We start from the raw sequence: 27,244 nt of genomic DNA on the forward strand, positions 1-27,244 counted from the left end.
TCTTAAAAAAAAAAAAAAAAAGATGATGCACATTTTTAAAAAGTGACTTTCTGGCATATATTTGCATACACTCCCCTAGTATTTACCTCAACCAAAGAACATCTCATTCTCGGGTAGGAATCCATATACAATCACATATTAAATTTGTAAATATCACAATTCAATTCAAATTTGTAAATATCACAAAAGAAGTTCTTTAAAAAAAAAAAAAAAAAAACTCTTGGGCCTCCCCAGTGGCGCAGCGGTTGAGCCCTGGGCTGCGAAGCTGCCTGCAGCCTCTGCAGCGCCGGTTCAATCCCCTGCCCACAGCAAGGGTCCCACATGGCACGCAGACCTCTCCTGCCGCACCTGCTGCTCCCCTCAGCAGTGTATTTACTTGGTCTGCCTGTTCTGCTCCCGGCTCTGGCTTTGGTGAATCCTCTCACCCTCCCGTGCTTCTGACTGTACCCCAGTTCTTGTATAAATAAATAAATCTTAAAACAAACAAACACTCTTGTTTTTCAGGATGTCAAACTTGGGACAATATGACTCTGATTTTTACCAATCTAATTACACCATTGATAATCAGGAGCAGAGCCATAATGATCCTAATGTCTATGGAAGTCTTCATGGATGCAGAATGTAAGTACTTTACATTGAGAAAATGTGTTATAGTTTAAGAAAGCATAATATTATGTCAAGGGGTTTCGAGTGGAGAAATTTCCTTAGGGGAAACCAAAGCTCCCCAGAACATGTCTCAGTAAAGTACCCAAGGAAAAATCTCAGAAAAGAGCTGAGGAATTATTTCAGTTTTATCAATTCACACCCACATAAAGGTGAATATTCTCCTCTCTTCAAAAGATCACTTACAGTAGCCTAAATTCAGACAGAAAGCATTTTTTACCTGATATTTTCTAAGACACTGCCCTAGAAACAGATTTTATTTAATTTAGTAAACATTTATTGATTGCTTGTTGTGTGTCAGGAATTAAGAAGGACCCTCAAACCCCAGATAAAGGAAATATCCATACTCTTTTTAGTCCAAAATTTAAGAGTTTATGTTAGAGAGATGGGCAATTAATTATGCAATTATAACACAGAGTGATAACTCCTAAATGAAATGAAGACAAGCATATTTCACAAATGTTTGAAGTTTACTTTTAAAGCACAGATAAGTACCTTAAAAGCCCCAGATGGAAGTAGACAAAGACAAATAAATACCACAGGCAGTGGGTCCTTTGTTCCAGTTGTTCCGAGGGCAATTTGGACACTGTTGTCACTGGCTGATCAGACTGACAGTGACAGGAAGACAGATGCTGCTTTCACAAGCTGCCCTCTAGCTTGTATTGCTGAGCCACTGCTCCAAGGAGGTAGGGAAATGTGTTGGTAAGTTTTTAAAGCTAATAAAGTTAAATACCTGGAATCTTATTTCATTCATGCACTTATTCTATGTTGTTCAGTATCAATCAGCCATAAGAATTTATGAAAAACAATCTATACCTATACCTTTCTTTATCTATTGTCTGTCTACCTACCTACCTACCTACCTGCCTATGTATTTATTAATCAATCATCTATCAAATGTTATCACTAGGCAAATAGAAGTGATTTTAAAAATAAAAGAAAGGGCCTCCCTGGTGGCACAAGGGGCTGAGCACCACACTATGAAGCAATCCTCAGCCTCTGCAGCACGAGTTCAATCCCCGGCCGTCCAGGGAGCTACCTACATGGCGCAGCAGGCCTCTCCTGTCTCACCCACTGCTCCCCTCAGCAATGTATTTCAGTCAGTCTGCCTGTTCTGTTCCCCACTCTGTCTCTGGTGAATCCTCTCATCCCCCACATCTCTGGCCTGTACCGCAGCTCTTGTATGCATAAATAAATAAATCTTTAAAAAATTTAAAAAAATGATGGGAAAAGATAAAACTGTGAAATTGGCTTATCACTGCAGACAAGAAACAGGTTTAAGTGACTGGTTCCCTTCAGTTATATAGGTGAACAGCTGAAAATCCTGTTAGATAGCTCTCATTGTGGACTATATATTTTGTATTACTGTTCAACAATATCTTTAATGATCAAGCTACTACCTCAAACACTTTTTTTTGTTGTTTGCACTTGACCTTCCAAAGTGAAATTGGATTGTATCAGTTGATGGCCTAGCCTGCTTCAGACATTTAGTATTTAAATGTAATTCCTAATTTAGATGTGGTAACATTTAAATTTCAACCCATACCACAAGTCTCAGGAATTAGAAGAGGATATATTAGCTGTGATAGTTTTATGAGGTGCTGTTGACATCTAGTGTGTCCTGGACCTGGGACATAACGGTGAGGGAAATCAGACATGGGGGACTGTCATGTCCAGCATGCAGTGAATCTTTATTGTCTTAGTGCTCATTATATACTTTCTCTGAGTGCATTAGGCATAACATCAAAGTGCACCATACAGTGACAGCTTAAATGATTAACTGTTTTACTTTGCTACTGATATCTGCCTACTCCCAACTTCTGGGTGCCAGGTGGTCAGCTCCTATATGTAATCTCATTGCTCATTAGCTAGAGCACGTAATCTAATCATCCACTAGCAAGAGCAGAGAAGTTTTGTTCTTGATTGGTTTTTGGCTGTGGAGATACTGAGGCATTACTCTTCACAGGTCACTTTCTGGGCACTCAACACCAGGTCTGGTCACTCAGAGGTTTTCCTCCGAGATGCATGTGTTTTTGCATGCCTTAGAGACTCAGGTCAAGGCCCTTCTGCTCACTACGTGGGGTCTCTCCCAACAAGGCACATGAAACAAAGTCAGGTCAATGATTTACTAGTATAGATCAGACAAACTCCAGATATTTGATCTTTTATTCATACAGTGAATACTCAATTAAAATATACACCAAGTCAAAATGAGATGCTGGTCATCCTGGTAAAAGACATGTGAATTAGAGAATAGTTCTAATCATTTACTCTCCTTCTGCCTCTATCCCATCTCCAAATAGATGGGAATGCATGGAAACCTGTTTTAAAAGCTTGCTTAGCTCAATGGCATACTGACATGAAACTTGGTTGACTATACTTAGTAAGAAAATAAAGATATTTATGTTTAAAGAATAAGTTTTTTACTTTAAAATGAATAAGAAGGGGCATTCTCATCCTAATATCTCAAAAAGTTCCCAAAACCTTAATAATCCAGACTTTCAGATAGGAATTATTTCTAATCACTGATAGTCAGTTAACTAGTCTATATTTTCCCACTATTTGTTTCTGGCTTTTGAAATGAGAAATCTGTAAATTGTTGGGGGCAAGAAACAGATATTTTTGTAGAAAGGTGATAACTGGAAAACTCCCCTTGAATGTAGAGAGTAATATTTTATATTATTTTCTAGATTTTTTTAAATGGAGGTAGCATTAGTTTTTAACACTGTGTATCATTCAGAGGTATGTTTTAGTAAGCTTTAATATTTATTTATTTATTTATACAAGAGCTGGGGTATAGGCCGGAAGTGCAAGGGGTGGTGAGAGGATTCACCAGAGACAGAGTAGGGAGCAGAACAGGCAGATTGACTGAAATACACTGCTCAGGGGAGCAGCTGATGAGACAGGAGACGTCTGCTGTGCCATGTGGGTTAGCTCACTGGCTGGGATTGAACTCCTGCTGCAGTGGCTGCTGCAGACTTAACCCCTCGTGCCACCTGAGTGTCCCTCACCCATTTTTCTTCCTTTCTTTCTCTGGCTCAATTTATTTATTTATTTATTTATTTTTACAAAGATTGTGACTCTTCATCTTTCTCACACATATCATAAAATAAAAATCAAACAAAAGCATGGTCAAAGAAGTATTGAAACGCCATGTTTCCACAACAGTACATTGCATATTTCCAAGGATGCATGCTAGAGCTAATGACAGACTACGTTTTGTTAGGTAAGGCAATCAAAGACAATTCTATTGATAATAATTGTCTGGGGATGATCAGAATTGGAAAGTCTATTTGATCACCAATCAGCTTATGTATTAATTTTTTTTTAAGAGGCATGTTTTTATTTATTTATTTGTTTGTTTGTTTGTTTGTTTATACATGCACTGGGAACAGTCAGAAGCGCGGGAGGGTGAGAGAATTCACCAGAGCCAGAGCGGGGAGCAGAGCAGGCAGAAGGACCGAAGTACACTGCTGAGGGGAGCAGCGGGCGGCAGGAGAGGTCTGCTCGCCATGTGGGACCCTCCTCCAGTGGCCGCGGATCGAACCGCGCCGCAGAGGTCGTGGGCAGCCTCACAACCCAGCGCTCAACCGCTGCGCCACCGGGGAGGCCCTATGTATTTATTTTTTTCCTATGAATGGACTATACTGTTAAAATGTCTTTGAGGCCCTTAGGTTGTGTCCATATCTTGGCTATTGTAAATAGTGCTGCTATGAACATGGAAGTACAGGTTTCCTTTTGAATTAATATTTTTGTATTTTGTGGGTAGATACTTAAGAGTGGGGTTGCTGGAACATATAGAAGGTACATTTTTAGTCTATATGTTCTGGAACATATAGAAGGTATATTTTTAGTTTGCAGCTGTGCAAACTGTGTGTAGGGGCTTGACCAGTCTACATTCCCAACAATTGTGTAACAGGGTTTCTTTCTCTACACCTTCTCCAGCACTTGTTGTTTCTCATCTTTTTGATATGGGCCACTCTCACTGATATGAGTGACATCTCACTGTGGTTTTGATTGGTGTTTCCCTGATGACAAGTGATGAGAAACATTTTTTTTCATGTGCCTGTTGGACATTTGTGTATATTCTCTGGATAAGTGACTGTTTAACTCTTCTGCCCGTTTTTAACTGGGTTATTTTTTTTTTTTTCTAGTGAGTTGTAGAAGCTCTTTATAGATCTTCAATGTCAGTCACTTGTCAGATTTATGGTATAAAAATCTTTTCTCCCATTCAGTGTCTTCAAAGAGACATCGTACTGTCTCTTTCACTAGGAAGAACATTTTAATTGAATGTAAAACCTAAGCGCCCAAAAAATAGGCAAGTGGATCGAGAAGATGTAATATATGTTCACAATGGAGTACTACTCAGCAATCAAAAAAGATAAACTCATGCTATTTTCAGCAACAGTGATAGCAGTGAAAAGGCTTATACTAAGTGAAGTAAGCCAAAAGGAGAAAGATAAATACTGAATGATCTCACTTGTATGTAGAATGTAGAGAAACCAAGCAAGGATTCGACAAATACAAACTTTAAAACCAACTCTTGAAAACTGATCAAAGAGGGGAAGGAGAAGGGAAAAAGTAGGGGTGAGAATGGTGGGGGGAGGAACTTTAAGAGGGGGAAGAACAAAATGGACTGTGGAGGAGAACTATGGGTGTTTCGGTGGTAGTCATAGTAACTGCTCCTGAGGGGAGAAATCCTACGCTGTCAAAATATTAACAAAGATGTGAAACAATAACAAAAACATCGCCTCTGAATGAGAAAAATAAATAACAGTGTATTTTGAACTTTAAAGATAAATAAGTTGAGGGAATTTGACCTGAAATAAAACGCAAGTATTTAAAAAACTTAAATAAATATAAAATTGTAGTCTGCATGTGCTGCTTCCACAGATTTGTAGAGACTGTCCTGTTTTGTGATTTTTCCATGAAAATCAGTGATAAAGCAGCATCTGTGCAGGGCGCAGGGCTCTGGAGAGACAACTTCTGTTCCCAGTGCAACACCAAAAGCGTTTTATGCTGCTGGCCAGACATTCTGTTTCCATGCTTCTTTATTTCTCCTTCTGTAAAATAGAATTAAAAGCTACAGTTTTTTCCTTGTAGATTTTTCATTATATGACAAAATGTGTGGGGAAGTATCCAGCACAATGTACATGATCGGGAAATATAGGTTGATGTGAATCATTACTCTGAAAGTTTTTTTATGAATGACTACTTCCTTTTTTATTATTAAACACGAGGCAAGTTCTATCTTTCATTAGTAAAAACTCATAAAAACTAGAAGAATTCATTAAAACAAAATGATAGTTTCTGTCATTGTCCTTTCTTAGATGTCTAACAGCAGTATTTTCCTTTTTCTAGTCAACAAGCTGGTGAGCAGCCTCAGTCTGCCTCTTTTGTGCCACCAGAGATGCTCATGGCAACAGATTACACAGGACAATTTCTTCAACCAGCGTCCAACCCAGATTATTATTCACAATCTCCTTACATTGACAGTTTTGATGAAGAGCCTCCTTTACTAGAAGATAAGTTAAGGAAGTACTGTTAATATGTGTACAGCTCAAAGAATAATAGCAAGAATCAGCACTTAATGTGTGCTGTCAGCATGCTGTGAGCAGTGTTTGTGTGTGTGTGTGTGTGTGTGTGTGATTGTTTCACACACAAGAGGCTGCCAAACCAAAACCCTTAAACCACTGGAAGCCTGTTGTGTGTGTGTGCTGGTGTGGACAGGTGGTGGTGGTGGAGGAGGTGGATTGGCAGTAGATAGATGCTTTTGCTGCAGTTGTTAAATTGTTTTCTTTTTTTTTTTTAAACAAAATACACATTTATTTGTTGACTTTGCAATAAGATTAAATCATTGAGGGGTACATCATCATGCACATTCTATGTGCTATGGCTTTAGCAGAAGTTTCCTTCAGAATTTTGGGTGCCACTGTTTCCATCAGCTCAATTTACCATTCCCCAGATTACTTCCTTTGCTTTGTGTGCATAAACACATCTCTTGCCTGGATAGAATTCAGCTTCAGCTTGAGCCTACACACCTTCAATTTTAAGAAGAGCAGTGTGTTTTCGAAGAGCAGTGTGTTTTCACTGGTTCCAGAGACCCTAGTTGTAGCAAACAAGGCCTTGGACCACAAACTTTGGCCCTGTTTTAGAAGTCCTAGTTTCAGCAGGCCTTCACAGGCTCTAAGTGGCTCTTCATTGTTTCTTAAACTTGGACTCCATGATCCTGTGTAGACAACAGTGAAGACCTCTTTTGACAGAGTGCTTATAACAGCCCCCCCCTTTTTTTCCCACAAAAAGAGCAGTCTTAATTTAATGTTTGTTGTCTTGAAAACAGCCAATATTTTTTTTCTTCCTTGATTCATTTTGGCCCTCTCATGTTAGCTGGGTATGAATAAAAGGGAAGGAATATGATCTGAATCACAGTAAATAGCACAACCGATAACATGGAAACTCCAGGACCCTTGCAATTATAGCTCCTTCAGGGATTTTTTCAAGCTATTCCTTTCATTGATTTTTTTTTTTTTAATCGAGGCACTCTACATCTGCTGCCTCTCTCTCTCTCTCTCTCTCTCTCTCTCTCTCTCTCTCTCTTTTTAAGATTTAGTTATTTATTTATACAAGCTCTGGGTACAGTCAGAAGCGCGAGAGGGCAAGAGAACTCACCGAGCCAGAGCGGGGAGCAGAGCAGGCAGAAGGACCGAAGTAGCAGCGGGCGGCAGGAGAGGTCTGCGTGCCATGTGGGACCCTCGCCGGTGTCGGGGAGCAGCCGGGGATCCAACTGGCGCTGCAGAGGCTGCGGGCAGCCTCGCAACCCAGCGCTCAATCGCTGCGCCACCGGGGAGGCTCTGCTGCCTTTTCTCTTAAGGAATATTAAGATGATTCTCGAAGCATAGGTGCAAGAAAACAAAAACTTAAATAGAATTATGTTTAAGAGCAAAGAAAAAAAATCCACAGATTAATTAAACCAAACCCTTTACATCCAGTCAAGTGAAAAGTGGTGGATTAAAATTCCCAATATTTTACATCAAAATATCATTATTTACCTCATAGGAACACAGTCTGGCAATTGGAATTGAAACACTTCTTTGCCTCAAAATTTAAAAAGTGGAAGATTTTTTTGGCACTTTAGAAACCAATAAAGTTTTAAAATTGGTTATGGTTAACCAATTCGTTCACTTTTGTCTGTGCAATTAGTCAACACTTGAAAGTTATAAACTATTTTCATTAAACATTTTCTTGACTCCACCAACATCTCTGTACTTTTGTAGAACAATTCATTGTCTAATTATAAACGTCATCTATATTCAACACAGAAACATGAATAAAAATTTATATCATCTAAAATTTTATCTCCGAGACATGACTACAATTAACAAGTTGATATATTTTCTTCCAAACTGTACACATAGACAACTTGCCTATGCACTTAAAAATGAAGTTTTATATTACTGCGAATATGAATTTATTTATGAATACTTAAAATGAATGTTTGTTTATAGTATAAACAGAGAATTTTATTTTTAAAGTTATATCATGAGCACATCTGTGTCATTAAATATTATTTGAAAACATGCGTAATGGCATCATAATATTTTAATATATAAAAGTTAATTGAAACTCACTATTACCATAATAATATCTTTGATCTATTTAGAGTCTGCCCTTAGATCCATAACAGTGAGATTTCTGGGTCAAAAGTATTACACTGTCAGACTTACGTAGAAAAAAGATGATCCACTATATCTTCAAGGAGGAAGATGTGATGTTTTTGTTAATTTCATAGGCAAACTGTAATACTTTGTATTTCTTGATTAATACAAAAATTTTTTTCATATGTTTATCAGTTGTTTTCATGACTATCTTTTACATTCTTTGTCGGATTCCCTGTGGTATCTTAAGATTTTCTTTCTCTTATTTACAGGCATATTTCTTTCCGTGGAGATATTAACTACTGTCTGGAATATGTAATTCAACGTTTTTCCCCTAGATTATGTTTGCCATCTGATTTACATATGGACTTTAAGGCATATAGAAATTTTTGTACTTATGTTTTTGACTTCACAGTATTTTTCTCAGTAACTTTTCTTTCCAAATGTTCTTTTAGAATATACTTTTCCAGCTCTAGTTTATAGCTTATATCCTCCTGCGGTTCTTAAATTTTTAAAGTACTTTTTTTGTTTTGCACTTAAGTATTATTTTAGGTTAATATGAAAAATAGGAATGTAAATTTATTTTTTACTTATTAACTGATTTTTCTGTGACACTTACTGAAAATGGTTTTTCTTCTCTTTCACTTATCTGGAATGTTTCTATTTTGGTATTCTAAGTGCTAATACAGCCTCCTCCAAAATTTAAATAGGAAATATATAGATTTCCTTCTCACTTTATACAGCTTAGAGAAGATTTCCAGGTTCTTTTTTTCTTTTTGTGATTTTTTCCCTGCCAAATGTATAGTTTATTAGAAAAGAGAGCATCTAATATAATTTTGCATTTTGCAGTTATGAAATTTCCAGACTCTTATCCAATATGTTTTTCAGGCTGGGTGACTTTGTGAAAGCCTCCAGTATCATCTGTCTAAAAGATATGAAAAAGCTGTAAGCAGGATTTCTAGGATAAGATATGATAAATGACATTTGCTAGTTTTTACTGAGCATACACCAAAGCAGCCTATAAAATCATGAAGCTATAATAATGGCTCATGCACAAAACATGTCACTGAAAATGTGCTTGTTTATTTCTTAAATACTTTGTTTAATAAAATACTTATTTGATTTTATGTAAAAATAAAAACTTTGATAATGTGCAATCTATATATTAACAAATAGATCTTGAAAAACAATAGTCTTCAAATATGTAAGACCAGAGAAATGATTAGGATATTTGGCATTTGTATTTGAGGTATAGCCTGATGTTTATATTTTGAAAGGCCAGTGCCATAATTTGCATAGAAAACAAATGTACTTTATAGCATATGTATCATATACTTTACTGCCACTAGATGACAGCAAAACAATAAATTCTACATTTAAATTTCATAGCAGTTGTATCTTATTTTATCTCTATAAAATAGAGATAAAAGGTGTCAAATTAGACTATTTACAATTAATAAATACTTATAATCTCATTTACATACTTTGTAATAAATTTTAAAACAAAATTTATGGAGGTATATTTTGATAGAAAACATAAGATCTTTTTCTTATGAAACTGTTTAGTAGATGTTATGTTCTTCACTGGTTCATGACTCAATGTTGAAACATGCACAAGTTAATTATGCTGTAAAATAATTGATGAAATCAGTAATAATATCTCACAAGGAATTTTTCATCTGAGTTTCTTGAGGAATAATAGCCATACCTTTTGAGGAAAAAAGGTATTTTGAATAAATGCCCACTTTATGGTGGTAAATACTAAAAACATTGCTAACATAAACGTTTAAATGGAAAATTAAGATTAAAAAACAATGAGCCATTAATGAAATCCATTTAAACTGTAGCATTTTCAATTTTTAAAATCACCTGCAATTTAAAAAATTGCATAAAACATTCAAACCCCATTTTAAACATGGGGAACTGTTTGTATTGTTCAAAGTATACGTGCATTAAGAAATTTATAAATATTTTGGAAATAAAAAGGATGTAACATGAAAGTTGAAATGTAAAGGATTTTTTTTATTTTTAATTCAGCCAATCCAATTTATTGTCAGTCTGGATGTGAAATAAACTCAAGAATATACTTTCCTAGTTCAGAACAATGTCTGGCTGACTTTCTGAAAATGTCAAGGTCCCTGCTAGAGTAAGGCCACTCTATGTCATGGGATCATTAAAAGCCCACCTGGTATTCTGTGTGTGGAATGTCAGTTTTGCAAGGTATTTAGATAGTATGTGCCACTGTAAAAGAAGCTGAACTATGCTTTGCATTTGACCACAGAGGATTGCTTCATCTAGGACACATGCAAATGATTTAAGGAGACATTCCTCCATTGAGGAGAATTGGGCTCAATTAAATTAAAAAAAATTATGAGATTAGATTAAATATGTATTGACTTGACCACAGCTGTAAGAGTAAAAGGATGAGTTCTTTTTTTTTTTCCAACCCTTTCACAACCTTTTCCTTTTTTCCCTATCCCAGTCCCTAACAAACACTTCAACTTTCTGTGTCTATGAGTTTCTTTATATTTTATATGCCACATGCAAGTGATACCATGTAGTATTTGTCCATCTCTGTTACTTTCCTGAGCATAATGCCCTCCAAGTCCATCCATGTTGTTACAAATGATATAATTTCCTTCTTTCTGATAACTGAATAATACTCCATTCTATATTATGCACCAAATCTTTATCCATTTATCCTTTTATAAGCACTTTTTTCCCCCATAGTTGGCTATTGTGAATAATGCGTAATGAACATGGGAGTGATAGCCTGTTTTCATTCCCTTTGGCTATACATATGCAGTTGTAGAATTGCTGGATCATATGGTAGTTCAATTTTAAATTTTGTGATGAATCACTATACTGTTTTCCTTAGTGGCTGCATGAACTTACCTTACTGCCAACAGTACACAAGGATTCCCTTTTCTTGATGTCCTTGTTAATGTTATCTCGTGTGTGTGCGTGTGTGTGTGTGTGCGTGTGTGTTTGATGATAATAACCTTTCTGACAGGTGTCAGGTCATATCTCACTGTGGTCTTGGTATGCATTTTCCTGATTATTAATGACGTTACCACCTTTTTATGTCCTACTGGCAGTTTATACATCCTCTTTTGAAAATGTCTATGAAGAAAGATATCCTGCCTATTTTGAAAGCATGAGTTCTTGATTTAGACTGTCCAGTGCCAGTATCTTATCTAGATTTTCTGTTATTACCTTTGTGACTTTGAACAAGCTTACTTAATCTGTCAAAACCTCAGTCATTTCATGAATAACATAGCAATACAGTAGCAACACGAACCTCTTTGTTTGTTTGTATGATCAACATACGAAAATCCTGTGAGACTCACTATAAAATTCAGTAAAATATTCAGTGAAGAACACTTTTTTAAATTTAAATGCATATACTTTATTGTAAATTATCTCCAGTGTTTTCTACCTTTTCTCTCACTGTTTCTGAAACTTATAGTGGTAGAAGAGGGTAACCAGTTTGATTACTGGTTCTTAAACAGCGAAGCTATGTTCTTCTCCTTTGAAATGTCTTTTTTTCTACTCAAGATACATCTTAAAGTTCATCTTCCTATTAGTGGTAAGAAAAGAAACTGATGTGGCATCAATATTCCTTTTTATAGTCATATAGTAAATCATATAACATAATCAGATACAATTGGATGAATGTCATCTGACTAGCATTTTATTTATTAAAAAAAGATGTAAGAGATGCAAGATCTAGCAGAAGCATCTGGGAGTGTACAAAATTCTTTGGAAAACAAGGCATTGGAGAAAAAAATAGAAATTTCTAAATGAGTTTGCACTCATTGGCACTTAATCCGACTGATTGTGCATATTTTGTTCTCCACCACTACTCATAAAAGGGAAAGGTTAACTTGCCTCAAGAATTTAATCATTGAATACACAGACTCAGACACATAGAGCAGTGACCTTATTAAAATATGCGTGCACAGAATAATTACTTTTTCTTGCTTTCTTTCCCTGTGGAGTTTTAGTCAGTTAACGTAGAACTGCTTTCCTCATCAGAGAGAGCAGAAGTAAAATCCCACATCAGGGCTAAATATCTTTAGTTTAGATAATACTAATCATGGAAAAAATCTGCCATATTCTCAAAATATGACAATACATCAAACGTTTTATAAATGGAAAATACAGGAAAAAGAAATAATGGATAAGAAGACGTTTTAGTTCATGGCTATAATTTTAATTTTTATATGGACTGTCCATTTCCTATTATGTACTAGATTTCACACTTCTATTTGCAGCATAAAGCAGAGAATCTTTTCCCTGACAGAATCATTTCTCTAAAATATTTCTTTTAATTTATTGGAAACAAAATTTATTTTGTTTGTTTTTTTTTTAAGGTTACTGCACATTACATAGACCTCTAGTTGATCGTCTAACAACCAGATTAAAGTACTAAATAAATTAACCAGCTATGATAACCTTTTATTAAATAAAATTACTCATTTAATTTTTTATATTTATGTTGTCTCTTCTTTTTTTTTCTTTTTGCAGAACTTGGAATTAATTTTGATCACATATGGCAAAAAACCTTGACAGTATTAAACCCACTGAAGCCAGCAGATGGCAGCATTATGAATGAAACTGACCTAACTGGACCCATTTTGTTTTGCATCGCCCTGGGAGCCACTCTGCTTCTGGTAAGTGTCAGCAGCAAGCACAAGATTTTAGTGTGTGTTCTTTCTAATGCCATTTTTGAAGATATCTTTGTAATACAGAAGAAGGCATACCACTATGTAAAGCGAAAATTGTTCAATTTAAACTGCACTACCACAGATAAAAATATAAATTTAAATAAACTTTTTTAAAATCAAGTCAAATTTTCAGAGAATCTGGAGATAATTTATTAACAGTTTGTAGATAACACACTGTAAATATGAAAAATTGAGGCAACACATGGATTTGGGCACTATAAACTATTTTATTTCTTATTTCTGTGAAATTTCTGTAACGACATTGGACAAATTCTTTCTCTTTGTGTCTCTTTGCTGGGATGTATTTCCAGAGTTTTTCATATCCTATGAAATATGAGATTGTTCTCATATCTGGTTAGGCTGCTATGAATAAATTGACTTGTAATGATAACCTATGATTTATTTATTCAACCTCTATGTTTCCACAATTATTTTTAGTCTTCTTTTCATGGAGGCATTTCCTCCTTCAACATTTATCTTGTACATGGACCTCTTTCATTCTTTAAATCTGGGAGTATTAATATTAAGAGTCACCAAAAAAAGTAAAGAAAAATATATATCCACCTAAGTACTTGAAAGATATTAAAGCTTATAGTTTAGGAAAAAACTATTCTTTTTTTATAAAAGGAAAGAAATGAGAAAAAGCCTATGGTTTTATATGAAGGAGGAAGTAACAACAGAGGAGGAAAACCAGAGGATGAGAAGATGGTCAATTCAATCTGAAAAGTATAATTTCATTAAGCACAAGGAGATAATCTTGTCAGGAGAAATGATACATGAAATTAAAGAAGTTAGGAAAAGTATTTAAAATGACTATTTAGCCCACCTCCCCTTCTTATAACTTTACCTACTGCCTATAACAAAACTGGTATTTCCTAATGTGTTGCAATTTTCAAAAATAGCTGTAAAATGTATTTGAAATGAAATACATTTTCACCATTTGTTTATTAATTACATGATACCAGCCAAAATACTGATAGTAATCTAGTTTGTGCATGGTAATGTGGTCAATAATTATATCACATTTATCCAATGTAATAGTATTTAGTGATAACATCTAACTTCTTTTGTACCACAGAAATGCAAATACTCTATAAATTAAACATCAGCTAGAGCTTTAATTTAGTCTCTCATCTCCTGTCATTGTCACAATAATTTGATAATCTTAAATTAAACTGCTAAATAAGGTCATTTCAGTTAATCAAACATAAATAATCAATTTAATATATTAATTCATCTTTGTTTTTCAGGTGGTTTGTAATATAACAGTGGTTTGCTCTTCTGCAGACAATACTACCATTATTGTTCTTTAAAGGAAAGAATTAATGTCATTAATATCTATTTTGGGTATATGTGTTAGTTGGAATTATTTAAATACCCTCTCTTTTGTTTTGAGTATACAGTAACATAGGAAAAAATTAAACAGAAACCATGAAAAAATTGGATCAACCCCTAATTTTGTTTCTTGCTGTCATCTTGAAACTTCTGTTTCATATTTCTAGGCCTTTATTTCTTCATTCTGAAGACAAAAAGTGTTTATTTAGTGGTTCTTAAGATTCTCACCAGTTCTGAAATTTTGGGGAATATGTGAAAATGCTAAATTTATAACTTCAATTATATCACTGGGTGTGGTTACTTCAGAATTGACTCTTACAAATCTAGAGCAACAAAGCAAGAAAAGCAACTGGGTATTAATGAATTTATATTTAACTCAGAATCCGTTTGAAGCTAATTTAATCCTGCCTTGGATATCCAGATTTACAATGTAAAGGATAATGCTCCTGTATGCTAGTATATGCATTGTACTTGAGAAAGCAAAACTAAATATAGCAACAATATCCAAATATGTTCATTATCTTGGAGTGTGAGTCATAGTCATATACACATCACATTTATGATTTATGTTAAAAAAGGCACAGACCTTTTAGTGATATTTCTTTACGTTGAAGGAGGCAAATAGAAACAATAGCTTTATACCAAATTACTTTTACTTATTTCCCTCTCGTAATTTTTTTTTTTTTTTACCCAGAAACAACAAAGACAAGTAGTTTAAAGCTATGAGTTTGTTTATTTTTTTCTGGTTAGTCTAAGAGTAACCTGGAAAAGGAACATGCATGAGCAACATTAAAGCATATAGTTAAAAGAATAATTCAAATTGAGATGTAGTAATGAGAGTGGTACAGAAAGAGCCTAAAAAATTTGAGGTTAAAAGAAATGGAACACTTATTTTCCATCTTGATTACAGGCCCTTGTTAGAATTAGAAACAAATTAAAATGTGGCAGTTGCTCCAGCCAAATGGAATTACAAATTAAACTGGAGAAACTAACAAGGGAAAGAGATAAAGAAGGCGGTCTGTAATATGGAAAGGGACAATTTTACTACCAAATTAGTTTAATTTATCCCACCCCATTTGCAAAAATGCTTGCGGTCAGAAGGCCCAGCTTTGTATCTTTGGGCATAAGGGAGTTGCCTTTCACCATTAAAAGTAACCCCAGCTCAGAATTATACCATCCAATTAAAATATTAAGTAGAATGTTACTCTAATAGATTTAAGTGGTTTGAAATTGTCCTATTTTCCAAGTAGAGCAAACTCACTCACCAGAGCAGTGTATTACTGATGTGTTTCTTTTAGCAGATCCATTAGCATTATTAGGATTAGTTCACAAAATAGCCATAAAAATACAAAGCTACTCAGTGAGGACTTATGGTTAATGCAGAAGAGAATTCAGTCAGCATAGCCCAGGGACATTTTGTGAAGGAAGTTAGTAGTAACTAACCTCCCCAACTGCAGAGAAAGAGGAATTAAAAATAGTTGGACAATTTAGAAGATTAAAATAGTGGTCACATTCTCCATTACCCTTAATTAATTGCAAAATAAATATCTCTTTATTCTTTAAGACAGAAGGGCTTCATGGATAATCATCGAGGAGATGGGGAAAAAATGACAGCCAAAAGCTCTCTCTCAGGATTAATTTATCAGATCCTTAGTTGCTTCTGTATAATTCCCATGAAAAAGATAACCTATTTAAACTTCATCTGGAGTTTCTAATCAGCTTAATTTAAATATAAAAACTGAATGCATTCTTTACTGAAGCTTTGGCATCCTCAGGTACCAAACATTAAAATATCCCTGTTGAATTAATAGTAGACTCTGACTTTGTCTGGATGAGTTTAGCGGGGCTCCTTCAGCGCCTACTTCCTAATACTTTGTTGCTGATGGTTAGTTTTATGAGTCTTCAGAAGTCTAGCAGACTGTGTCCTGAACTCTCGTCAACAAAGTCTCTTTTTAATGATTCATTAGTAGCTGGGTTATATAAATTAGCTTTTCCTAAGTTTGGTTCAGTTAAACTGGTATTAGACTTTATGAAAACAAAGGTGAGATTATTTTAGGACTTTTTCAAGCTTCTGCAGATGTTTGGTACCTAAATTACAGAGCCAGACTGCCTAGTCTCAGAGTGGAGTTCCAATTCATAGCATTATTTTACCTTAGACAAATTACTTCTCTGCACCACAGTTTCATCATGAGTAAATTGGCATAACATCGGTGCCTATCTCATAGGTTGTTATATGGATTGACCACGCTAATATATTTGAAAAGCTTAGAATTAAACCTAACATAGTAAATACTATGCATGTTTGCTAATATTGATAATATACCTGTAAATATCCAAGACTAAATTGTATTTTTTGTTAATGTATCTTTTTGTTAAATTATTCAACAATTACAGGAAAATATATTCTTTTTTTTAAGATTTATTTATTTATGCATACTAGGGCTGGGGTACAGGTCAGAGGTGTGGGGGGTGAGAGGATTCACCAGAGACAGAGTGGGGAACAGAACAGGCAGACTGACTGAAATACACTGGGAGCAGCGGGTGAGACAGGAGAGGTCTGTTGCACCATGTGGGTTGCTCCCTGGGCAGCCAGTGATCCAACTCCTGCTACAAAGGCTGCTGACAGCTTCATAGGTTGCATCTTAACCCTTACACCACCAGGGAGGCCCCAGGAAAATATATTCTTTCTTTTTATTTTTTTTAAAGATTATTTATTTACACAAGCACTGGGTACAGACAGAAGCACAGGAGGGTGAGAGAATCCACCAGAGCCAGAGCGGATTGTAGAACAGGCAGACTGATGAAGTACACTGCTGAGAGGACCAATGGGAGGCAGGAGAGGTCTGCACGCCATGTGGGCCCCTCTCCAGCAGCTGGGGATCAAACCAGTGCCGCAGAGGCTGCAGGCAGCTTCGCAACCCAGCGCTCAACCGCTGCGCCACCTCTTTCTTTTTATTAAAACTGAATTATTTTGTATAGTGATAATGTTGATTTACAATACTGTGTATGATTTAATAGTGTAGGTTCACACCTATTTTGCCAACCACATGCATTTTACCAACCGCCATAACATCCATAAATCTCCACCATAGTCCACTGGACCCCTTCCCCCCTCCCCCTCTGGCTCCCCACTCTCCTCCTCTGGCAGCCTTTGTTCTACAGTCCAATTTTCTAGGGTTTGTTTGGCTTGATTTCATTTGCTCCTTTGTTCTTTTATTCTGTATTCCACATATAAGTGAAATCATCCAGTATTTGTTTTTCTTCTGACTCATTTTGCCTAGCAAAATCCCCTTCAGTTTCATCCATGTTGTTACAAATGGCAAGATTCCATCTTATTTTTTTTATAGCTAAGTAGTATTCAATTTTGTATATAGACACTATCTTCTTAATCCACTCATCTATTTTGGACCACTTATGTTGCTTCTGTAGCTTTTCTATCATAAATCATGCTGCAATGAATGCAGGATGCATGTATTTCTTTGGATTAGTGTTTGTGCATTCCTTAGTTAGACACCTAAGAGTGGAATTGCTGGATCATGTGGTGGATCACTTTTACTATTTTGAGAAAGAGGAAATGTATTCTTATGCTTTGTTCCCCAATATATAATTTAGGATAAAAAGTGTAAGCCTAGAAGTATTTCATCATTTCTGTATCATGCTTGTGACATCCAAAGAATAATTGGATCCATTTTTGGTTTTGTTTTTAGCACCTGAATTCACATTATAGCACTGTTTTTTTTTTTCCAGAATTCCCAGTCTCCTGATGATTGTACTACAAAGATGGGGAACAGCATAGAACCGCATCAATTCTAAAATGCTCTCTGTTCTGTTGACATTCCAATTTTCTCTTGATGTTTGTTGTGTAAACTGTTTTTTTCCCATCATTTCAGGCAGGAAAAATCCATTTTGGTTACGTGTATGGCATGAGTGCCATTGGCTGCTTTGGGATTCATGCCTTACTAAACTTGATGAGCTCTTCAGGGGTATCCTATGGCTGTGTGGCGAGTGTACTGGGTTACTGTTTGCTGCCCATGGTCATCCTGTCCAGCTGTGCCATCTTCTTTTCACTGCAGTAAGTGTCTCTATGTGCTGATTCACCCTAGCCCACTATCATGGTTAAGGTTTGCTCCACCTTGTTATTTCTTCACATTATTTTGGTGGTACAATTAGAGAACAATGGTTATTAAAAGCTACACATAAATTCAGGAAAGTAGGACAGTTTTGGCGCAGGTGCTGGTACTATTTCAATGATTTAAAAATAAATTAAACCAAGTTCTCTTTAACACCAGCACTTTGTAAGTTGTCACATTCTTCAATATGAACTATTGTCATGGGTAATAAAATAACTACAGAAAATTCACTTGTTTGATTTCGGAAGAGTAAGTGCCTGGTGAACACTGACAAATTGCTTCAGCTCCCAGGCATGCTGCTTTCCAGGCAGGAAGCAACTGTTCTTTCTCAGCTGGGCTCCTTGAATTGCAAAATTTGGAGGAACCCTGATGAGGATATTAATGCTAGAGAACTTTATAGCATATATACACAGTCAATATTTTTTTTCCTTTTTATTTGCAATTAGTATTTGCAATTCAAATTAGTTAATAAGGATACAGTAGATGTGTTTCTGTAGGGGACTCTTCCAGAGCATTTGAATATCACTTTTGCACTTTTTTTGGATGGACCAAGTAATTACATCGTACTTTGTCACCTGCCATGCCCTAAAACCAATTAGAATTAAACATTTGCCACCCACATTCATACTTCCACATCCAAAGGAGACAAATTTACATTTTTTCTTGGATGATACACATTTTAGGTTATTAACACTATACTGGATAGGATATTGTATAAGGAATTTATCAATGCAAAAGATAGACGTTAAGAAAAGTCTTTAATATTTTTGGCTAGATATAATTTTTTTCATAACATTGAGAACCATGTATTTGGAAATTCTTGATTTTAATATGATTTCTTTTGAAAGTAGCTTTTTTGAGGATAACAGAGCAAACCCTTATTTTATCAATGAGTACTCAATATAAAAACAAGGAATACAAATGCAGAGGGATATCTGTAATATATAATAGGTAGATTTATTGAGTCTTTTCTATAGAAAAATTTCACTTTTTGGATATCATATTCTTTAGCAGTTTGTTTCATTAATTGTGTTGTCAAATGTTTGACAATAGAGTTCAGTGCTACAACTTTGATTTTGTAATATGCTTTTGTGAAAGAATACCATCATGAGCCATCACTTAAAAATTCTATATTTTAAACATTTGAGATTTGAGATTTGAGATCTCAAATTTGAGATTTGGGGCAGATTAAATAACTAGATTATATGAGGAAGAAAATGAAAATGAAAACCCAGATTTTAAGAATCATTAGAAATCTGGACCTTTTTCATTAGATTTTTCCATCAGAAATTACAACTGATAATTTAGAAATATAATCTAAATTATACTAAAGGGGAAGAAACTATCTAGCCCCTAAGACCAAGTCATTTGGGCATATCACAGTATCATTCAAATTAAGCATATATGATTTTATGTTTTGTTCACAAAAATCTCTAAGTTATATCACGCTAGAAATTTTCCCTCATATAAATCAAACTAATAAATTCAAATTCATTGTAAGTATAAAAGGATTTCAGAAGTTATGATTTGAATACTGATACATGAGAGTAACTACAGATGAATTATTCTTTTTCTATTTATTTGTGTTGTATTGAAGTATAAAATGTTGTATCTCTAATGGTGAATTTTACTCAAAAATTTTCTAACTGGCCTTTAAGTTCAAATGTTTCCTCAGTCTCATTTTACAAATGTAGAGAGCAGTTATAAATTTCGTACCAAGGACATTTGTAAGACAGCACTGATTCAGTAATCTCTTTTTCTCTTTGTGTAGGGTAATCATCTCTGTTGTTTTTGCTATAGGGGTACCTTTGGCCCTGTGTCAGCATTGGTTATCATTGGCTGGTGTAGTCTTTCAGCTTCCAAAATCTTCATTTCAGCCCTGGACATGGAAGGACAGCAGCTTCTCATTGCCTACCCTTGTGCCTTACTTTATGGACTTTTTGCTCTCCTGACAGTTTTCTAAAGTGTGTTTGAGATGGCATTGTAAGCTATTTGTTTGCTATTTAGATAATCCTGGAAATGTATTAGCATTCAAATTGGTAACAGGATCTCTGTTTTATTTCTGTTGAAAGAATAATAGGCAGAGAGGCAAAACAGCACTTAAGGATGATGCTCTAATAGCTTGTTGTGTTTGACTAATGTTTTGCTTTTGTTCAGAACATTAAAACAATAAAAATGCTTTTAAAATAAAAAGAGATGTAGTTGTTGAACCCTGCTTTACTCAGTAGGTATATTTCTGAGAAAATTTAAGTAAATAAAGCCATATTTTGACTGGATGAAGGAGATATATGGTGAACCCTTTGAGGTAACTTCATGTCGGCTCTAGCTGTGTGCACATGAATAATGTCCCACTGTCTAGCACCTCTGGAGAATTAGAGGGGTGAGTTATATAGGGTTTGATTTACCTAAGAGTCAAAGAACTCCTGTCTGTCAATTTAACTTTAGCAACTATTTTCCAGTATTTTTGTCCCATATGGTCAATACATTAGCTCACCACTTTTTAAAGCTCTGACTTCCTTTTTGATTTAGATACCATGATTCGTTACTATCCTCTCCCTTGTGTGATCCTCAGCAATCATACCATTTGCTCTCTAAGTAGATAAATATAACTAGAGAAAATCTTATTTTTTTCACTTTAATTATATTACTATATCTTAAATGGCTCCTCAGTAACTACCTTTTAAATCTATTGCATTACCCTACTAAATTTGCTTTCACAGTTTTTGAGACAATTGTGTCACATTATTTTTTCACTGCTCGAATCCCCACTATACCTTCCTCAATTTTTTATAGTTAGTTGATTACCTTTCTTCTTCTTTTATGGAAGAGTAGAAACCTCCAGAAGAAAAGCATTTCATATTCCCATGACCAGCTTACCATCCTAGATGTATATTTACACATATATATAGATGTATGTACATATATGCACTATCTTTTCTTCCTTCACAGCCAGCCCCTCCACCTGCCTAATGACTATTTTTTACTTATAGGCATTTTTTATTTATAGACATTCCTCTTTACTTATAGACATTCTCATTCCAATTCGAATATGAAAGGGTTTTTACCCACACCATGCACTACTCCAACACCATCTCAGTGTCCTACAACCCAAATCAATTATGACACTATTTACTTGGATATAAGTCCAGACTCCATAGGTTAAGGGATTAGTCCCACGAGAGTGCCTTCCCCACTTCTGACACCAATTGAAAGTTCAGGTTATCATCTGTGCTTATGATTGCTCAGCTATAATGTTTGACTTCCATTCTGTTCCTCCTCCAGACTTCCTCACCTTTATTACAGGGAGCACAAATCACCCAGTTGTTCATTCTAAAAACTAGCAATCTGCCTGTCTTCACCACTCCTACTTTCACATCCAACATCTTACTCATTCCTGTTGATTCAGTAATCAGAATGCATTGTAAATTTGACCATATCTCATGAGCTACTTGATTGCCAATGCTACTCCAAGCCACTATCATCTTTTGCCTACCAGAAGCAGTCTCCTGGCTGGTTTTCCACTTCCGTAGTCTCCCCACAATAGACTTTTTCTACACATAGCAGCCTTGGTGATCCTTTAAAAATGTAAATCAGTTGTGTCATCACAAGCCCAAGACCCATCTGTGAGTTTCATTCATATAGACAGAAAAAACAATCTTTTCAAAGCAGGGAAGCTTGCTATTCAGAGTGGTTCCCAGAACAACAACATGCACCACCACCAAGCCCATGCCCGGTCAAGCTTGTTATAAATGCACATCTCAGCCTCTGCCACAGAACAACTCAACTGGATTCTACACTATAGTCAGATCCCAGATGATTTGTATGCATAACAAAGTTTGCAAAACTCCAACTGAGAGAGAAGTCTCCTCTGCTTGCATGTATGATCTAACCATGTTTGACTTTCCCAACTACATCTTCTACCATTCTCTCCCTTACTTACTGTTTTTTGTTTGTTCGTTTTTGGCTATTTCTCTAACCATCAAGTTAATCCACTTCAGGATCTTTATAGTCTGCTACTGCCATTTGACCTTAAGTTTTTGGTTCTATCTATTTCCTTGTCCATTTTTTTGTTTTGTGTGTGTGTTTGTGTGTAGCCTGTTCTTTGATTTAGGTACAAGATCTTCTTTCAACATTTCTTGGGTTAGGGTGGGAAATCTAGTATTTGAAATGTTCTTCAGCTTCTGTTTATCCAAAAAAAAACCCTTTATTTCTCCCTCATATCTGAAGAACATCCTTGTAGGATAGTTTGCTGGAGGTTTTTTTTTTTTTAAGATTTATTTATTCATGCATATAAGAACCGGGATACAGGCCAGATGTGCAAGAGGGTGAGAGGATTCACCAGAGACAGAGTGGGGAACAGAACAGGCAGACACCTGAAATACACTGCTGAGGGGAGCAGTGGGTGAGACAGGAGGGTCCACCGTGCCATTTGGGTATCTCCGCTGTGGGCTGGGGGATCGAACCCTCACCATAGACGCTTCACAGTGCTGCGCTCAACAGCCTGCGCCACCAGGGTGGCCCTGCTGGAGGTTTTTATCTCTAAGTGTTTTCATCACATCATTCTATACTATTTTCCTTTGTAAAGAGTGAAATTTAATTATGGGTCAGTAGAGTACATAATAGAACAAATGTTAACATTAAGGAAGCATATTTAGGGCACACAACTAGAAATATATAGAGATGTATTTTGTTATTGTTGTTGTTGGTAAACTTTTTCACTTTGTCTTTTCCTCAAAAAGATTTCTTTTATCTGAGAAAGTAACATTTTTCACTTTTCCGTTCTTACAAGTTGGATAAAAGTTACATATTATGTGTTAAGGGTAGATGACACATTTGGCGTCAAAAGATGGCCTTTATTTCTACAGGAATGATTGGGGACATGTGCTGAAAATAAAAGTCCTGAATTACTCAGACTCAAGTGCCCCAGTTCACAACAGTTTAAGTAGGGCAGTGGCCTTTGCAACATTTGACAATGCTTTTCTACTCTGCTCTGGTTTCAAGTGAAGAATGCCAATTGCAAAGCCATATTGTCAATCTCTGACTCTTCTTTCTCTTAGAGTACTGAAGGTGTTATTCTTAAGTACTTTGGCCTAGTAGTGCAGTTGGTAAAGGGGTTATGTCAAGGCCAAGTAAACTTTTTGAAAGTGTTTCTAAAAATATTAACACAATTTTATGAATTTGAGAAAAGTGGTTTTGTAGAAATTTTATTTTTTTTACTACCAAGCATCTAAACTTACATCTTATATCAAAGGTATTGTTTATCTCCCAAAGAAGAGACCCTCTCTTTGGGCAACCTGGCAACCAGTGGCACATGAATTAGGATCAGTCAATTAGATCCTTTTATTAGCACCTGGAATGCTGAGAAAGTGATACGACAGCAGAGAATTTATCCTGTTTAATAAAAATTGTGGAACTTGTGGATTTAAAGTCCTTCTGAACTTCCCTTGGAGAGTTATTTGTCGACAGATGGGTGACAGAAGCCTGTCCCACTGCAAGCCAGGTTGTTCTCTCATCAAAAGTGTATTAGAGGAACTTTCATAAAGTCATTTCAAATTTCTTGGATTCTGTCAGATGTGATTGTTTATAGAGGTCCCCAAATCCTGTTTAGTGTTTCTATGTGTGATATTCATTCATTTGCCCACAGATATTGTTGGAGTGAGTCCAAAAAATAATAAAATATGAAGGATGCATTATTTTTGTTAACACTGACTACACATGCATTTATTTTTATATCTGTTTGGAAATGACCCTGGAATTGCCCCTCTGTAAGGAATCATAGAACCTAGCGTAATACTTTACACATCTATAATCTATATCCTAATCCTACGTAACCATGCCGAGTCATAAGTGCTGTGAAGAAACAATGCTTAATTAAAATGATAAATCAGAGCCATAAATAACTTGTCCTTGATGCACTGACATGCATCAATACTTACTTGATCTTATTAGAAATACCACATCCAGGAAGATTGCCCAAGTTAAATCCCCTTCAGCATACTTTGATAAAATAGATTCTGTAAATAGCCACGAGAATTTGCATAAACATTACATTTTCATAGATTATTATATGAAATTTATAAATTTTGTTTACTGATCTATGCTTTCAATCCTAATTTAAGCTAATCTTAATAAAATTCTTTTTTAAGATTATTTTTATTTATTTATACATAAAAGAACTGGGGTCTAGGCCAGAGATGTGGGGTATGAGAGGATTCACTAGAGACAGAGTGTGAAACAGAACAGGCAGATTTACTGAAATACACTGCTGGGGGGAGCAGCAGACGAGACAGGAGAGGTCTGCTGCTCCATGCGAGACAGCTCCTTGACTGGGGATCGAACTTATGACACAGTGGCTGGTGATACTGATAGTGCTGAGACTTAACCTCTGTGCCACCAGGGAGGACCTATTCTTAATAAATTTTTAAACTTGAGCTAAGAATGAACATAAAATATTTTAAAATAATCACCATAACTATATTGGATTGCATGCAAGTGTCATAGAACTTTAGAACTAGTAGCCATTCTTTTTAGTGACCCAGAACTGCCAGGGACAGGCTTTTACCAAGATTTTGGGTGTGAGCCTATGGGTGTGGGGCAATGGTTTTTAAGACTCGTACTCTGGTTTTCTAATTTTCTTCTTTTCATAGGTAGAAGAAGAAGAAAAAAAAAACTATGTATTTATAGATGTATATAATAGGAATGAAAGAAATGTCTGAAGAACTAATAGGTAGTGGGCATCTATTATGTTTCAGTATTTTAAATAGCATATCTCATTTCACCATCAGAGAGGATGAGACATTAAATCAGTAAAAAAAGTGTAAGGTAAGAGAACACAGTGCCCTTTCTATATGCTCTCATAGCATCCTGTGTCTACCCTTGGTGCAGGTGCCTGTCTACTTGGTTATACCTTTAGTGGAGTTAAGTGTCTTGGGGACAATGACTATATTAATTTGCTATGATTTCCAACATTTACTACCACAGACTGGATGGCATAAGCAACAGAAATTTATTTTCTCACAGTTCTGCAGGCTAAAACTTTCAAGAACAAGGTATTGGTTAAGTCGCTTTCTTCTGAAACTCTCTCATTGGTTTGCAGATGATTGCCTTCTTCCTGTGTCCTCACCCAGGCCTTCCTTGGTATGCATTTCTGTGTCCTAATTTCCTCATCTCGTAAGGACACCATTTACATTGCCTTAAGGTCAATATTGGATACGACCTCATTTTACCTTTATTGCCTCCTTGAAGATCCTATCTTTGAATACAATTGCATTCTAAAAGTACTATGGCTTAGGATTTCAATTTAGGTACAATTCAGGCCATAACACTTCATGTCTAATCATTTTTTATATCTTCACCATCAAGCATAGAAAATGGTATGTATTAACATGCAGTAAAAGAAAACTGATGCTGAAGTTATGCTTTGTTTCTATCATACCACTTGTTTACCCAAGTAATTTTTCAATGTCTTCTGCAATCTATAGGAATAAGTATTTTCCTTACCACTTTTGTGTAGAATCTATCAAGAAAGATATCACTATCTCATGTGCACAGGTACCACTTTCTTTTTTGAATCTGGTCTCCCTCTGCCTAGTAAAACATGGTGGAAATGACAGTCTACTAGTTGAGCCCACCCTTTAAGAGGATTGATTGCTGTATAAGTTGTTCAGGCTTTTCTGCTGCAATAAGACACCATGCATCGAGGTGCTGGAAATGTTAGGGAGGAATATGTCTTGGACAGATAGTTTCTACCTTGAGAATATGTTGATGGGAACTCTAATTAGAAATGTCATCTCACCATTCATTCTTGACCCTTTGGGTCACAACTACCTTGATGCTCATTGACTCCCCTGCCCCATTTTGTCATCTGAAGGATGAATAGATTTCTATAACTTTGGAGAATTACTTTGCATTAGCCCAGCATATAGAGTAGGCAGTGAGAGCAGTTTTCTCTTCTGTTCTTACCCAAGAGGTTAGCTGGGTTCATCCTAAGAAAATTCCAAGTTCTAAACAATTTAATAAAATTAATGCATTTTTAGGACAAACTCATGCATGTCTAACATAAAACCAATTTCACATAATTTGAAATCTATTCACTGAAGCAACCATCCACAGAATGATTCTCAAATATTCTTGAACCTGACATGCCTGTTAAGGTACAATTGGTACTGTCAACATTCCTTGAACAATTTTAATGAGAAAAAAAATTAAAAACACACTTCTCTGTATGGCCAGTCATTAATCACTGTAATGATACCAGGGAAGTAAATTAACTGATACTATAACCTCTTCTCCTTCAGAAGCTAAGTAATCATAAAGGTACCACAGGAAAATTGGTTACATCTGAACATATTCCTTTAAGGAGTGATGATAATTTAAAATGTTTAAAATCAGAGGTTTTTCTTTTTTGGTTAAAAAAAGAAACATTCTGGGAATTTTAAACTTGGAAACAATACTGAAATTCTCATCTTTCTTTTACTCTCACTTTCCACATGCTTCTTAGGCCATGCTTGTACCCCTTTTTGGGCATCCCCCTCCTCTATGGGACCCCTTTGCTACTACTGAGGACTTAGGATCCTCAGTAGCGGATGTGTGGATTATCCTACAAACCTCTATATCTGTGTGGATAGAGTGTCCTGCACTTAATTTTCCCAGATCCTTAATGACTATAACAGGCTTTATTTTTACTCCGTTCACACCACATTCTGAACTTTCAATCTCAAAAGAAAAATGT

General features: G+C 35.6%; 1 protein-coding gene across 1 annotated transcript; it reads left to right on the forward strand.

Moving 5' to 3' along the window:
• Positions 1 to 422: 422 nt before the first annotated feature.
• YIPF7 (Yip1 domain family member 7) lies at positions 423 to 20,476 on the forward strand (the record flags this gene model as incomplete). The annotated part of the gene is made up of 5 exons (XM_084233124.1): positions 423 to 621; positions 6,025 to 6,188; positions 12,849 to 12,994; positions 18,274 to 18,455; positions 20,314 to 20,476. The coding sequence occupies exons 1-5, from the start codon at positions 506 to 508 to the stop codon at positions 20,474 to 20,476; spliced, it is 771 nt and encodes a 256-aa protein (XP_084089250.1). The 5' UTR covers positions 423 to 505.
• Between the last annotated feature and the right edge of the window lie 6,768 nt (positions 20,477 to 27,244).

The sequence above is a fragment of the Talpa europaea genome (assembly GCF_964194135.1).
Source record: "Talpa europaea genome assembly, chromosome: 5".
NCBI lineage: Eukaryota > Metazoa > Chordata > Mammalia > Eulipotyphla > Talpidae > Talpa > Talpa europaea.